The sequence below is a fragment of the Gossypium hirsutum genome, chromosome D08 (genome assembly GCF_007990345.1).
Source record: "Gossypium hirsutum isolate 1008001.06 chromosome D08, Gossypium_hirsutum_v2.1, whole genome shotgun sequence".
NCBI classification, from domain to species: Eukaryota; Viridiplantae; Streptophyta; class Magnoliopsida; order Malvales; family Malvaceae; genus Gossypium; species Gossypium hirsutum.
This window is the reverse complement of record NC_053444.1, coordinates 19640228-19656208: the sequence shown is the minus strand read 5'-3', so window position 1 is coordinate 19656208 and position 15981 is coordinate 19640228. Positions and strand designations below refer to the sequence as shown.

General features: G+C 32.4%; 1 protein-coding gene across 1 annotated transcript; it reads right to left on the bottom strand.

Moving 5' to 3' along the window:
* Positions 1–253: 253 nt before the first annotated feature.
* On the bottom strand, positions 254–15913 carry LOC107909223 (uncharacterized). The gene is made up of 10 exons (XM_016836694.2): positions 15292–15913; positions 9670–9737; positions 9150–9220; positions 8721–8999; positions 6594–6757; positions 6445–6500; positions 6292–6344; positions 6071–6197; positions 1287–1384; positions 254–502 (listed from the first exon to the last, which is right to left on the bottom strand). The coding sequence occupies exons 1-10, from the start codon at positions 15630–15632 to the stop codon at positions 431–433; spliced, it is 1329 nt and encodes a 442-aa protein (XP_016692183.2). The 5' UTR covers positions 15633–15913; the 3' UTR covers positions 254–430.
* Positions 15914–15981: the final 68 nt, after the last annotated feature.

Sequence of the window (15981 nt, the reverse complement as noted above, 5' to 3'; positions counted from 1 at the left end):
TAAGTACTGCATAAAATGCGTACATAAAAGCACTAGCAAGAAAAGTTTACAATTGGGCACTCTCAATTCCTTGTGCAGAAATAAATCATTCTAACTCAAAAAGCAACGGCAAAGCAGTCAAAGTACATCTATCATGTGAACAATGACATATTTAGAAGGGAAACAATTTTCATTTCTAAATAGAAAGTATAATAGAAGTATCATAACAAAAGTAAGATAGTTTATATATCTGTATATATATGAGATATATGAATAAGTAAACCTCTTTTGACTAGGTCATAACAATTTTGCAATATCCTTAACATTTCCATATTAGCATAAAAAATACACCGAATATTCTCATTTTGGACAATGTGCATATTACATCAAAAAATAAGTGACCTAACCAATTGCTGAATCACCAATAGACGGACACCAAACTTTTCCAGGACTAGAGAAGGAAATTGTCGATCATGTGGTAAACTACATCTGTTCCATCGGAGTTCAACCAGTAGCTCTTTACCTAAAGAAGGTAAAAAAATATAAACAAAACCATAGAAGTACAGTGAAGAGAAAATATTGTCAGTGCATGGTAACTAGCAAGAGAACATAATTCTATACACAACAAGCTTCCAAAAAAGATAAGAAAAAAAGCTATTAGTATTACTTACTAAAGAAGGACCCAACACATGACCATCAAGCAACTAATTTTCACAATATAATTCTTTTTCAAATTAAAAAATTGAGCCTTAAACATGTCTAGACCATGTTTTGTCAGTCCCTATCCTTTTTTTTTTTTTTGACTTGTCCGCATGTACTTGATGTGTATGGCTCACGTTGGAAACTAATAAAGGGCATTTCCAGGAAAGAAGAGCTCTACCACACCATGCCACTAAAGAAAAATAAGAGCACTAAAATTGTCTCTTCATATTGGTAGATTACAGAAACGAGATTCTTGAATAAGTGTAAATGATTATAATAAAATTTTGTATACTCAGAGGCAGTAAGGGACTGACTAGATTTAATCACACCATTATTTTTTTAAAAGACTGTACCGTTGGGACATTGCCTCCTTAAAAAGTGGAGGTCAGATGTATAGATTTATCCTTCCAAGGACCCCATGATGCCTTTGTGCATTTAGATACCTTGTAGTGGATTATCAGCACATGAGAGAGATGTATGGGCCATATGGCCTACTTGAAACAATGTGTCACAACTTAAGCATAGAGAATGCTACAATTTTCAGTTTTGTATCAAAGAAATGAAACAGTCCAAGTGAAAAAAATCCATTACACTATTGAACTTGCCTGAATTGTATTATGAGCAACATATCTCTGTTTACTCTTTTGAAAGCTTACATCAACGCGTTCCCAAGATACTTGATTGAGACCTTGAATCATCACCTCTACAAATTAATAGGAAATACTAAAAGTAAGACAGAAGTTTAAACACATTACAAATCCAATAATCACATTCTGTAATTTTAGAACAATTAGAAAAAGAAGAAAAAACTGAAGAGACCTAGGTAACAATTACAGCTATCCGTTAAATGAAAAATCTGCCAGAGATCCTACTTGTAAGCTAGATTGGCAATTATAACAGCAGTTCAACAATGTGTAGCAGATTTCTACATTTCTTCCAATCTGCTTTAGGACATGCTATACAATAGCAATCTTTCAAGAATAACATAATCAAATAAAATGAACCAAAAAAGAAAATGTAAGAACTAATCATTCAGGAAAGCTTGCAAAAAGAAAAAGAAAAAAGATAATTACAAGAGATATGGAGGATAAGCTTTCTTATATATTGACTGCTTATACAGGACCTTCCAAAGTGAGACTATCACTCAGTAGTTAACAGTTCCATTGGTTGCAGTGATTTTCAATGGTTGACAAGATAAGCAGCAAATTTATTCACATACACGCTGAGTGAAAACAATTATACCGAGGAGCTTTTACAATTATACTATTTTGTTATTTTAGTCTTATTTAGTAATTATTAGACATATAAATCTAGGGCTAGGCTTATTAGTAATTTCTAGGGGTTGAATATGAGGCTAAGAATAAAACTTTACTTGCAAAAAAAGTCTAGTATAAATAAGCTGTAAATATTTACAGCCACAACATTATTATTGTTGAAATATAGCTTGTACATAGAAATCTTAGGAATCAACAAAATGATTTGTAGAACTAATAGTAGGGATTATATATTATTTTCTTTCCATTTTCTAGCTACTCTAACATGAATAACTCTCTTACCTTTGAGTGGAATAATATACAATTCTTCCATGTGGCTATTCGTATCTACATTTTTCTTTATTTTTGTTTACCTCGCTTTTTTGAATTTTTGTTTTCATTGTTTCAATAGCGAAACATTTTGGTATTTTCGTGGGTCACTTTTAAAGTAATCTTTAGCATGCACCAGTGGAAGAGGAGGAACGCCACCCTTCTTCAGCTGATCTGCTATTTCCGACGACCTGGAGGTCCGTGCATGAGGCTCACGCATCGACCAAAGTTCAATGCTCTTTCTTCACGTACCAGCATGTGGAGACGCATGCAACATCATCTAGCCACCATTTTTCTCCTCCAACATCAACTCCTAATTTCAACCCAATTCTAGTGATTAGATGTTTGATTGGAGGTGTTGCCAAGAGGACTTGCTGCGTATTTCGAACTTCATCACTATTCCTTCACTGTTCTTTGTAGCGTTTATTTTTGGTGGTGACAACATGGTTATTTGTGTATTTTTCGGTATCAGATTTCGTAAAATTCCAATAAAATACTGCAAGGTTTACCAAGAACTAATTATGTAAAGAGAATTTAATACCGGACTTTCAAGTGAAATTTGGAGTGTTACAAAGTTAGACATGCTTTCTACAGTTATAAGGTGCTTTGTAGAAGCTATTGTTTCTAAAGGTAGCTTCAAAAACCTTGAACAATCTTAGAACTAATTTTTCTTAGAAGATACAACTCTAATATATGAAACTGTTGACATTAAATTAGTGGATTTAAATTCAGTTAGTCCAAAATATGCAGATACCTAACCCTTGTCATTCCTAAAGCAATTGAGATAATTCCACAGTCAACTTGATCAAAGATCGTGCAATGCTTACCTTTCAAACTAACAAAATAGTTCTTCTCAAGAAGCTGACCAATACTTAGCAAGTTTTGATTAATCTCAAGGACTAACAAAACATCAATAACAACATGTTGGTACCTGATGGAGTGATCATTGTGAGATCTCATTTTCCCTTTGCATTAATGTAACTGCCATTTCCAATTCTTACATTTTAAGCGGAAATTTTGTCAATCACCTTGAACATGCCTTCTTCTACAACCATGTGGTTTGTGCAAACACTATCTATTATCTAGTTCACTCTGGTTTCATTAGAGGTTGAATAACAAGATGCAACAAATAGCTACTCTTCATGCTATTGGCTCTCATCAGCAACTTGAACCTATGTGTTCTGTTGCTGACCTTCGATCTTGCAAGCTCCATATGTCCCATTTGTTTGCAAGCTTGGCATTTGATGTCTAGTCTTAAACAACAGTACTTCTCCAAGTGAGTTGCCTTTTGACAGTGTGAACAAGGTGGATATTTTCTCTTTCCACCATCTTTTGCAATATCTTTGCCTCTTGTTTCTCTCTCTTATCACAAATTCTTTCTTTTCTTGGATGAACATTCATCCTTGCCTAAAAGGCTCCTTCAGCATGCTCCTCTTGTCTATTTGCTCTTCTTTGTTATAAAGCATAAAATGTACTGGTTAACTCTAACAATGAGATGTCAATTATGTCTCTTGAGCCTTCAAGAGATCAAATCTTCAACTAATACCTCCCAGTAGAGTCATAGTAACCTTCTCCACAATCTTTTTTATCACTGAACTCATCTCCAAGCAATCTAATATTGTTGACAATAACATAATTCTATGAGAATACTGCTTGATAGTTTAATGTTTTTCATCTTTAGGTTCTCAAAATCTCTTCCCAAGTTAATGAATTGCTACTTATTGGCTTTTTCTAAACCTAGAAAGGCCCTCGTTAGCTTATCCCAAGCTTGTTTTGGTGTCTCAAAAGACATGAATTTGTGAAATAACATAAAGAATTCCTTTTTGCAGACATGACATTGGCTTTTATTTGTTGGCACACTTCTCGCTATGCTACTAGACCTAAGCTATAGGTGGATTAGCCATCAACGGTGGTAGATCTCTACCTATTTCCACTACTCCCAAAAGTTAATGCATTTGCAAATGTCTTCATTTTTGCTGCCAAAATGTGATAATCTTCACTACCAAAAACAAGGACTGGATGTGGAGAAAAACTGTTTGAGCTCATGGTTCTAGAATCTAACAGTTTAGAATTGTGTGCTAACAAAAACAACTTCGTTCTTTCAAGAACTCTCACAAAAAATGTATCAAAGTGCTCAAGTCCCCTAAAATAAAAGCTCTGATGCCAACTGGTGGGGTTGAGAGGAAAAACCCAAAGAAAATGGAGGGAGAAAACTAAAGAACAAAACTTCATTTCAAAACAAACAAAATTTTCACTTGGATGTCTTTTAGCCAAATCTTCACACATTTATAGGCAACTTGTAAGCCACATTTCAATAAGAATTGCATCTAAAATCTCACCAAAGTATATCCTATGCACATGATAATAGTTGGATGTTTCACCATATTTGGGAAGAAACAAGAGATGCACTCAAGATCAGTTGTTGCATCTTCATAATCAAACTAGGAAGAAGATGAGGCCAGAAAATTTTGAAAAGAGAGGGTAGATATCCATCAAAATGCTAGAACTGAAAGAAATCTGAGAGACCTTATCTATTTAGAATAATGCTTGATGTTTACGACCACTAAACAATAGAATACACAATCAAACTTTTCAAAGTTTATTCACTAATATCAGAGTATATTTGAGTTTATTAAGAACAAGCTATCTAAACTTTTATGCAAATGTCAATCATGAGTGCATATCTCTATATATGTGTGTGCGCATATAAATATGAAGTGGCTTGTTTCATTGGAGCAAGCACAATTTTGGCCATGCACTTGCAATAATACAAGGATCCTAGTACTTGTAAGGGCACCTTTCCCCTTAGAGTAGACTATACTTGGTTTGATTTTAATCCTATGTCTATTAGTAAATTAGTTTCATCTCTATGCAATGCACAAGTTTATTGTATTTAATAATTAAATATTTATTAAATTACTTCATAGTGTTCTTTTTTGAAGTAAAAGGATTTACAAATAATAGAAGTAAAAAAAATTAAAAACAATATATTCAAAATAATAATTCAAAAAAATTATGTCTAACTAAAATATTGTAATAAATAGAGTTTTTATTTTAAAAGAATAAACTTGAAGATCAATTCACCAAATTCTTTGGAAGTAACCAAGCTAATATTTTATTTGTTAGAGCCTACAAGAATATGATATACACACACATATCATATTCATATATAAGTACATATGTTCACTCTACCTTGAGAGGAAGCTATGAAAAGCATTGCATTGCTATGTGTGTGTATATAAATATCCTCATACGTGAGGCATTTTAATTTTGATGCAAAGCACGGGTAGGGCAAGGGAAAAATAAAGAAAGATATCCAGAGGAGGGAAATAAATGTAATTCCTCAAGGGAGAGAATAGAGAGAAAAACACAAATCTCTACCATACAAAATCTAAAGCTACAAGAAACTGAAATTACATAGATAATCATAAGCTACACCCTAAATGCTAATAGTACCAAGATATGCTATAAATAACTAATGCTAAAAGTCAGAACAATATCTAGTTCCCTCCCCCTTTCTCCCTCTCCTTACTCCTCCCTCTAATCTACCCCTCACCAAAACATAACATAGAGAATAACAAGCTACACCTTTACCCTAATATTAAAGTAAAAATACAAAATACAACCTTAAAATGCCATATCAATTCCCTAAAATCCAAGAAATTCCAATGATTTCTCTGCCTCTCACTCCTCCCAACCTTCCAAATATAAACCCTAAATGCCATAAAATCCCCAACAACTATAAAAAAACCAATTGTTGTACCAAAATGGAAACAAGAATCCAAAAGAAAAAAAGCTTAACAAACCTTCAACATCACTTGTACTTGTTTGGGACCCAGCAATAGAGGAAGCTTTATTTTGGATCTTGCTTGTAGTTTCCCTCTCAATGTATACAACATGTGGATATTTCTCATCTAAAACAAGAAGATTTGACTAGAAATAAAGATGAAAATTGTTAATAAAACTAAGCGGTTGGGACACAAAGTTGAATAATATAAGAAAGCAAATCCTGGATAAGAAAACTAACCTTTGGAAGTTCATTTTGACGCCGGATTGATGATGTTCTCCAGCCAACCATATCTCAAATAGAAGTCAAGATAAACATAATTTTTGTACCAAAAAGAAAAAAAAACACAGCCATATGTATAAACTAGATGCGGTTTGACCTCAAAAAGGATACGATCATAATTTGCATTTGCATATGCCACACGTCGCTTGAATGCATGTAGAGCAGATCTATATAGATTGATTAATAGGACATTATCAAATGTGTAAATATTAAGAATAAGTGTTAAGACAATTGTAGAGAATCAGAAAATTAACACTAACATGAATTTCAAGTCATCACCATCATCAACCATTCTAAGGAGAAGTGGGGGTTTTCCCTCATCATTGTCAGTGAGAAACAGATGCTTTCCTGATCTTCCAACAACAAAGTGTGCAGTCTCAGATGCTCTTTTCTCAAGAAAAGGAAGACCACAAAGAAGTGGGAGCTGCAAAACACAGACAACAAATGTCATCTATGCTAGGCACAACTCAATTTACATGTATATCAAATAGATTTTAAATAAAGAACAGGAAGGCAACAAAAAACCAGTAGAAAGAAGTCTCTAAATGAGAGAAACATGGCAAACAATTTAGGATGTCTAAGGTCAGCTTTCAGGCATGTGCTGCATCATTTATGAGTTATCATGTCCAGACTCCAAACATTTCCAATTATGCAAAGCTAACTTCAAACTATGGTCTGTCGTTATTGGAAAACCATACTCCGTAAAGAAAAATTATATCATACCCACCACCTTTTATCCCATAGTAACTGTTTAGCATTCTTCCCAATGTATTTCATGTTATGATTGGGAGTTTCGGATTGAGTCATGACCAATGGACAAAAGTATCACTCAAGCTTGTCAAACGGAGTTTGAAACCTTAGGAATTCTTAGAGAGAGATCTATATCTCTTTAGGGTTTTGATAAAAATGTGATTTAGGTTTTATTACTCCTTTCATCCTATAAATAAGGATCAATCTTATTAAATAAATAGAAAACCTATAATTTAGGCTCCTCGCAAACGGAAATAAACAACTAATGTTCTAGAAAGGAAAGAAACCAACTAAAATAAAATCGCAATCAAGAAACCTGAGGAAAAAATCAGAAAGCATCATTACCTTAAACTATTAAAGGAATATGTGGCAAGGATAAATTTCAAGGAATAAAAAGGGAAATTTCAGTTTGGGAACATCCTGGGGAAGAATTTTGACCAGTGTTGTTAAGGCGCTCGCCTAGGTGCTAAGGCGCAGCTAAAAATGAACATTAAGCCTTTAAAATTCTCAGGCAAAGCAATTTTACCGGGCGCTCGCCTTAATGCGCTTTTACTACACTTTGAGCTTCTAAGCTAGGCAACAAAAAGCTAACTTGAGTGAAGCGGTGAGCCAATTTTATTTCTTTTAGTTTTTTGTTTAAACTCAAATACCCCACTTAGTGGAGAGGCAACCTTCAATTTTTCTTTTAACTCAAAGACCCACTCAATAGAAAAAACTTTTTAAGGGGAAAACCCAGATACCCATTGAAGCCGACTTTAAATTATTAATGCTTCTTTTTTTATTTTTTTATTTTTTAAAGAAAAACTGAATTATTAATTTCTAAGCTGACTTTTAAGTTTTCTTTTTTATTTTAAAACTCAATTCTCTTTATTTTATTAACTATAAACCTACTATTCCTCAACCTTATTAGTCAAAACCAGATACAGACCCTACCAAGCAAAAGGTAAATAAGTTTTTTATTCTCTATCTATTCTATTATTGCTTAATCTTTAATTCTATTTTTCCTCTATTTTATTTTTCTATTGCAATTTCTATTTGGGTAATATGCATTTGGAGCAAAGATTGATATTTCTTTTTTTGTTTACCGTTATTATAATGGTGAAGACATGAAAATAATGTAATTTTCTTTTAACCAACAGATCAACCATAATGTAATGTAATATATATATGTATATGTATGTGCCTTATTTTACTCAGGCAAGCGCTTTTTTTGCGCTTTGCACCTCAGGCTATATAAAGGATTTTGTGCCTTGAGTGCGCCTAGCACCCTTAACAACACTAATTTTGACAATTGACAACTTCCAAAAATAGTAAACTTTTCTTCCAAATAGATGCTGAGTGTGCAAATAAACATCTTGTGCTAATCTACACTAATTTATTAAGATTTGATCCTAGGCTTGTTATATGCTTGGCATCTCTTTGACTGTAACGGATTAACCTGATTGGGTTATGTGGACTCGGAAGGCCCATATTCTTAGATGGAAGGTTCTTCAAGTGAATAAGTGACCCTCATCATGCACTTGTTTTTTAACAATTAGTCTTTGTTCAATATTGAAAATATTGCAAGTCAATAACAAGTAAAATAGCATGCACATATAAAATTGAATCCAGATAACATGTAAAAGTATGCTACTTACCTGTTTATGTCCCCTTGAACCAAGATGCGGTGTTGCAAATGTTATAAAATTCATTGGTTCCAATCCAGCAATTCTATCTTCAGAATGCTGCTCAAGATCTTGCATTGAAGAATTTGTGTGCTCTCCAGTTAAAGTGCTCACAAAAGGACCTGATTGACCTAACTTTGTAGAATTCTCATAGAGCCTCCCTATCGCATATCTTGCAACAAGACCACCTAAAGAGTGAGCCACAAAAGAAATCTTCCGTACCTCAGGCCTACGTTTGACAACATCCAATACCTACATTGCATATTAGTCCAAAAATGAAGATATTTATGATATTCTCTCCCAAAAAGTTCCCACAACAACAATTTTCAGAACAAAATTCATGGAAGTGTTACATCAATCTACACAGCACAAAATAAGAATAAACTTTCGTTACCAAATTACCTCTTGAGCTAGCCTCTCACCCATCATATCAACACCATCAAATGTCAATTTTGAGTAGTTGCATTCACTGCCTGTACACAAACATCAAATCAATACCTATTACACACACACACATGCTAGGTAGAATATCCCAAATAAATGCAATACATGCAAAGATATGTTAGTATCAAAATTCAGAAGGGCTTCCTTAATAATAATTTCGCTTTAACTGTGACAGAAATACGACTTAGGAAAACAGCTGGTCTGACATATTGAGCAAAGAGAATACTGTCTAATAAAACAACTGGTTTGAGCAAAGAGAATACGGTCTAATTTGCTAAGGAACAAGCAAAAATTATTTCGCCAAACTTGTTTGATTTATTGAACTTGTGCAAACTTCAGACAGGCACTATCACTGTATTATTATCACTTTTTCTTAAATTTATCCATTTTCCTTGTATTAATCTCATCTTTTCAATCAAACAGATAATATTTGAAAAGAAGGGAGAAGAGACAAGAAAAATGCACAAAAGAAACTTACGGTGCTCTATTACTTTGTCAGGTAGTTTCGCCACAAACTTTTCAGCAGCAAATCTCCAATCAGCAGCACTGCAAACAAGGATAAAATTATTATGACTAGTTTATCACTTTCTTGAGTGAAGAATGCATAAATTGCATAGAAGGGAAGCAATTTATTCTAGATCACAAGCTAGGGTTGTGGTTAAACAAAAAATCATTAACCAAGAAAATGCTAGTAAAGTTCAAAGACTTCACAAAATTCTTGTAAGGAACAGCTCCAGCACAATATCTTAATAGAGTCTTGAGTTCAAATCCCAGTCATACTCATACCCCAAAAGGACCACAAATTTTTTAACATTTTTTGTACATTATCGCTTTGTAATACTTAAATAAATGAAGATCATAAAAAGAATAACCAACCCCTTCGTGGAATTTCTAATATCCCCCAACAGTGCATGAAATAATGATCCTTAAATAAACGTCTTTCTACCCCTTCTTATGTATTTGGAGGAGCAGGTTCAATGAAGGACAGATATTTATAAGATACATCTGTTCACAACCATATCAACTTTTACGAAACAATAAAATATGACAAGGATATGATAACAAAACAACACACTTTTCTTTCTTTTTTTATTTTGGCTCAGCCAAAAGAAATTCTTTATTTGAATAATAGAAGAGTACAGTCCCAGAGTTCTCTCCAACTGAGATTCCATAAACATGCAAATATGACTCCAAAACAGATAGAGACACAGCAACTTTCTAAACACCTGTTTCAAACTATCATCACCCATATTAGTCCTATCATTCCTTCAAACACCCATACACAATTCAAATATGGGCTTGTGATTCACCGCCCCTAACACCAAAGAGCCAGGTGCTCCATATAGCAATCAAAGCAGCATCTCAATAAGAAAATAAAATTCTATACAACAAACATGAGAGATAACAACCAATAGGAGAAAATCCCAAACCATGAAACTCTATCCAACCCATGAAACAGAGAGATTTTCTGCTTTAGTCATGCAAAGTTTCACCGTGCTAGAAAATCTTAACCTCGTGAAAAGGATGAAGGACAAGCTATATCAAAACAGTGCACCAAATTCTAACATAATGACCAAAATTGTCAATAGCCTGTAACTTTCCTAAGAAGGGGGAAAACATATATACAACTAAAATTATTCCAAAAAATTCATAAGAAGACCTAAAGTATTGTTAAAACATAAAATACCTAAGATTTTATTGACATATTTGACAAAGAGAATCTACAGCCAAATCATATATAAAGAAGCATATTAATACAAATGATTTTCCTAAAAATCGTTTATTGATCATCAAGTACATAAAATAGTTTGAAGCCTAATTATTACATATCAAAGCAAATCCAAAATCGAAGTCCTCAAGTGGAGCTACCCTAATCCGCCTAGTATAAAATACGCCCCCATATAAAATAGTTTTTTCTTTTAAGTGTTTCAATGCCAAATGGATGAAGAACTCAAGAAACTGGTATGGACAGAGATAAAGTCTTTCGCTTCTCTTGTTTCTATATTTGTGTTCCACCACTTTCACATAAGCACTAGCATCTAGCACAATCTTCAAACTCTAAACCACCATGAATATCATGGAGGAGCAAAGTACTATTGTAGACACCAACTCCACAACATCAATCAAGGTGCTTCGACACGTTGGGTGCTTTGATCATTCCCTATCTTATTCTCACCGCTCTAGATCATTCCCTATCTTATTCTCACCGCTCTATGTCTCTAATGAAAATAGATTTTACCTTTCACGCTTCTTTTATCTTCATGCATATTGGGTTTTCTGTCCTCCTGTATTTCGCCTAAATGGGCAGTAATAAGATAAACAATCTCTTTTCATTTTATCTCATGTTCCCAAGGGTCTCTAGAGGTTTATCCCTTTTAGAAGTGATTAACTCCCGAGTATAAACGGAACATGTTGTGCACAAAAATAAGGATGCAAAGGGTGTTTAGGAGCAAAAGTAAGAAACCTGTATAAGGGTATACACAGAAAACCTATATACGCTTATAAATATAGTTTCAATTTAATTACTAAAAATGCCTCCTTGGTAAAATTAAAACGGTAGAAATAGCAATAGACAGACGCGATATAGATTCTGAGCAGGTTCTGTAGGCTTTAAATTTTACGCAAAGGGAGCAGGCGAGATTTGAGGCAGCTGCCCTCTCCAGAATCTTTAAACCTTAAATCATTTAAGAATCAACGTTTTGAATTTTTTTTTTTAAAAGCAGCTTGATTTAAAATTCAAATAAATATTCTTAGAAATATTTACGTTTAGGTCAAATCAATTGGAATTGCAAGAGGTTCCATCCAATCCAAGATTTCAAAATTATTTTTGAGGTTTTTATCTGTCAAATGCAGCGCGGCTTTAGTCAGAATACAACAAAAGGGCTTCAGATTTATGAGCTTCAATAAATCAAACATATAAAATTCAAAAGTTCTAAATCCAGATCCACATTTACATTATATTTGGTAGGAATGAAGGAAAATGCAAGAGAGATTCAAAAAAGAAAATTAAAAAAAATCAGAACTTAAAACATTCACAAACTAAAACTAACATCCGAACCTCTACCATGTTACTGCAATCATTTGAATCTTCAAGCATATTTTTTCATCTATTTGGATCCTCAAACATCTATTTACACTCAAATGAGCCTTCAATAGGACTGACATCGATGATGGCTTTTAACATCAAAGACTTAATTTAACTAAAGAAGATGCTTGAGATATCAGTTGATGGCAATAACAAATGGACTTGGGATAATTATTTAATTTTAGGCTTTTTTTTATATTTAAACCAATTTAAAAAATTAAAAGGAATAAAATTAATTTATGTGAGTTAGGTTGAGTGAAAAAATATAATGATTAAAAAAAAGAGCGAAAAATAAAGTGAAATAAATTATAAATATATAATTAATAAGAATAAAAATGAAAAGAAAAGAAAAATGTTTATTTTTATGTAATATACAAAGGAAAATTATTAGGTGCACCGTCAATGGATTAAAAAGCTCCACAAGTAGTAGTGTAATGTTGTCATATCTCTTGAGAGAATATTTAAAAAAAATATTAATATTTGGTAAATTAATAGTATATTTTTTTGTATTCGACACTTATTCACCACTAATTTTACTTGTGAAATTTAAAAATTCTTTTGACAATTTATTAAATATTTTCCCTTAAAAACATTAAAGATAAATTAAAACAAACAAATATCATTTACTAAAACCGTATTTGTAGAGTTAAAAAACTCCTTTACTAACCCATATACAAAAGCAAATCATTTCAAATGTTTATGCTAAATATACGAAATGAGAGATAAAAGCGCTTTTTTTTTTTTTTACTTAGTGGGAGATACAAGTTAAACATGCATATTTATAGGATTATGTATCTTTCGAAAGTTATTTTTCTCTTATATCATTTTTAAATTTTACCAGTTAATGAATGAAAAAGAATTCATGTTTCCATCATTCTTATAAAACACATAACAAAAATATATATTATCATCTCTTACGTTTTTTCTCTTTCAATTTTTCATTTTTCTTAGTACAAAAGAGAGAAATTAAATAAAGTCGCAAATAAAATGATTTGTTTTCCTACCACATCTAAAAGGACCAGATTTAAGAAAGAAAAGAAAAGGCGCAGAACTAATCCATTTTCATTCATTTCTATAGTTCTCTTGTTTCACTCCTGCGAAAGTAAATTTGAAAAGAAAACAAGGTTACTTTCGGTTTCGACTTCAGGAAATAGAAATTATTTTCGTTTTCTTTTGGTTAAAATTTTTAAAAATGATTTTTGAAAAATAAAAATAAAAATATGTAAATATTAAAAAATAATAATAAATATTTTTCTTATTTTCACTAAAAATATTTGTAAAAAATGAAAATGACGAAAATGAAAAGTTAAAAATCATATTTTTATGGGTAAACTACACTCATGGTCACTTATGTTTACCTTAGGTTACGTTTTAGTCACTTATGTTTGAAATGTTACGTTTTAGTCATTTACGTTATCATGTTGTAACATTTTAGTCACTGAGCCATTAATCGCCGTTAATGGTATAACGGTAAGCTGACGTGGCACGTTAAATCATCATTTCAAACAAAATTTTAGGTTAAATTATACAATTGATCCCCATATTTTTTCGTTTTAAGTAATTTAATTTTTTCTTTTATTTTCTTTAAACTTTCCTCTTTTTTTCCATTCTCTTTTGTTTCTCCCTCTGTTTTCATACCTTTCTCATTTCTTTTAACATATTAAGAAGTCGAATTAGTAATGAAAAAAGAAATAGAAAGTCGACTGTCATCATTTGCCTATAACCAAAACCCATAAACTCATACCATGCTTCTTTTTTCACTACCAATTCGACTTCCTAGTATGTTAAAAGAAATAAAGAAGGTAGAAAAACAGAGAGAGAAGTAGAAGAGAATGGAAAAAAAAGAAAGAAAAAAAGTTAAAAGAATATAAAAGAATTAAATTGCTCAAAACGAAAAATTATGAGGACCAATTGTATAATTTAACCTAAAGTTTTTGTTTGAAATGATGATTTAACGTGCCACGTCAGCTTACCATTACATCATTAACGACAATTAACGACTTAGTGACTAAAATGTTACAACACGATAACATAAGTGACTAAAATGTAATATTTCAAACATAAGTGACTGAAATGTAACCTAAGGTAAACAAAAGTGACCATAGGTGTAGTTTACCCTATTTTTATTTTACTTCTGTTAAAAAATTTAATTAAAAATAGAAAATAAAAACTGATTTTTTAAAATAAAAATAGAACAAAGGGTAGCCTAATTTTCCTTTCGTACCTTTTTCTTGCTTGGGTTCGTTGAAACAGGCTTCTCCGTCCAAATTTTGCTCTTGGACCCAACTAAAAAATGCGGCTGTGCGTTTGCGGTGTACAGTGTTTCCTTGAAAATCGAATCTCTCTCGACTTTACTATTATTTATATATTTCAATTACATTCGCTTTTAAAATAACACCAAACATTTCGGAGTTTTTAGGTTTACTTTTTTTAACCACGTTTTTCTTTTTTTGTAAGAGGAGGAAGACTGAAGTTTTTGGCTAAAATTTCTTCACCAATTTTTCCAATTGTAACAACAAAATACCAAACTCGATATTTGTGAACTACATTGAATAATTCACTTTTGACCCAACAAATTTCAAAATAAGCTTATGATTGAGGTAATTACAAGTTCAAAATTTTGGTTACTTGATAGTGATTTTACACATTGATCCCTAAAAGCTTTAAATGTTGCAGTCAAAAATATATTTTATATTTATCTTTGACAATTAAATTATGCTTAAACTAACTAATGGCCTGAATTAGGATATGATGCCAACAAAAAACTATTTAGAAAAACAAATGTTAGCTTTATTATTATTATTATTATTATTATTATTATTATTTAAGGCAAAGCTATCTTCAATATTACTAATCATCACTACCTTCCTTCGAAAAATGAATCATATTACCTCTCAAATTACAAAAATTACTAGTATGAGTTTAACTTTTTTTTAACAAAGTATTAGTTTAATTGAATTATTATTCTACTTAAAATTTTAATATCATATGAAATTCCTATAAAATGAAAGGTACCTTCCAATCAGGCCATTAACCATGATGACAAGATGCTCAGGCGAAACCTTGGAGGCCATGGCATCGGAATCGAAAAAGTCTTGGCCGCCACTGTCTTCTTCGACCTTGATCCGGTGTTCAGGCAGCGGCTCCTTACTCTTGAAGCAACCACCGGCCATACTCCGGACCCACGCCATCTGCATCTGCTGAACCCGCTCATACGATAGCCAGTTCAGTTTCGGCTTCCACAGCAGGAACCCTAAGTTACTGAAGCGAATGGAGTGGCGGTTCGAGTTGGGGATTCGGATCCTTCCAGGGCCTAGCGTGGCGGTTGGAGGTGGTGGAGATATGGCGGCAATCATGTGGAGGAAAGAAGCATGGACAATAAAGAAAAGGAAGAGCGAACTGAAGTTAGTTTAGTTTTAAGGATACAAATCTTTTTAATGTTATATATTATTTTGCACAAAGAAATTCAAAAGGAGAAAGATGGAGAAATTTGCGATTTTGTTCTTTCACGGAAGATATTTTTTGAAAGGAAAGAGAAGCTAGGGAAACGGGTTGAGATGATTGGGGGGTTGGGGGAGATTCAATTCAACAATTATATAATAATGGTAATAACTAGTATGTTTTACTAACCTTTTGTGTTGGGTTTGTTATTTGACTATATTAAAATATAGAATAAATTTTAGAAAATAAAAAAATCAGGATAAA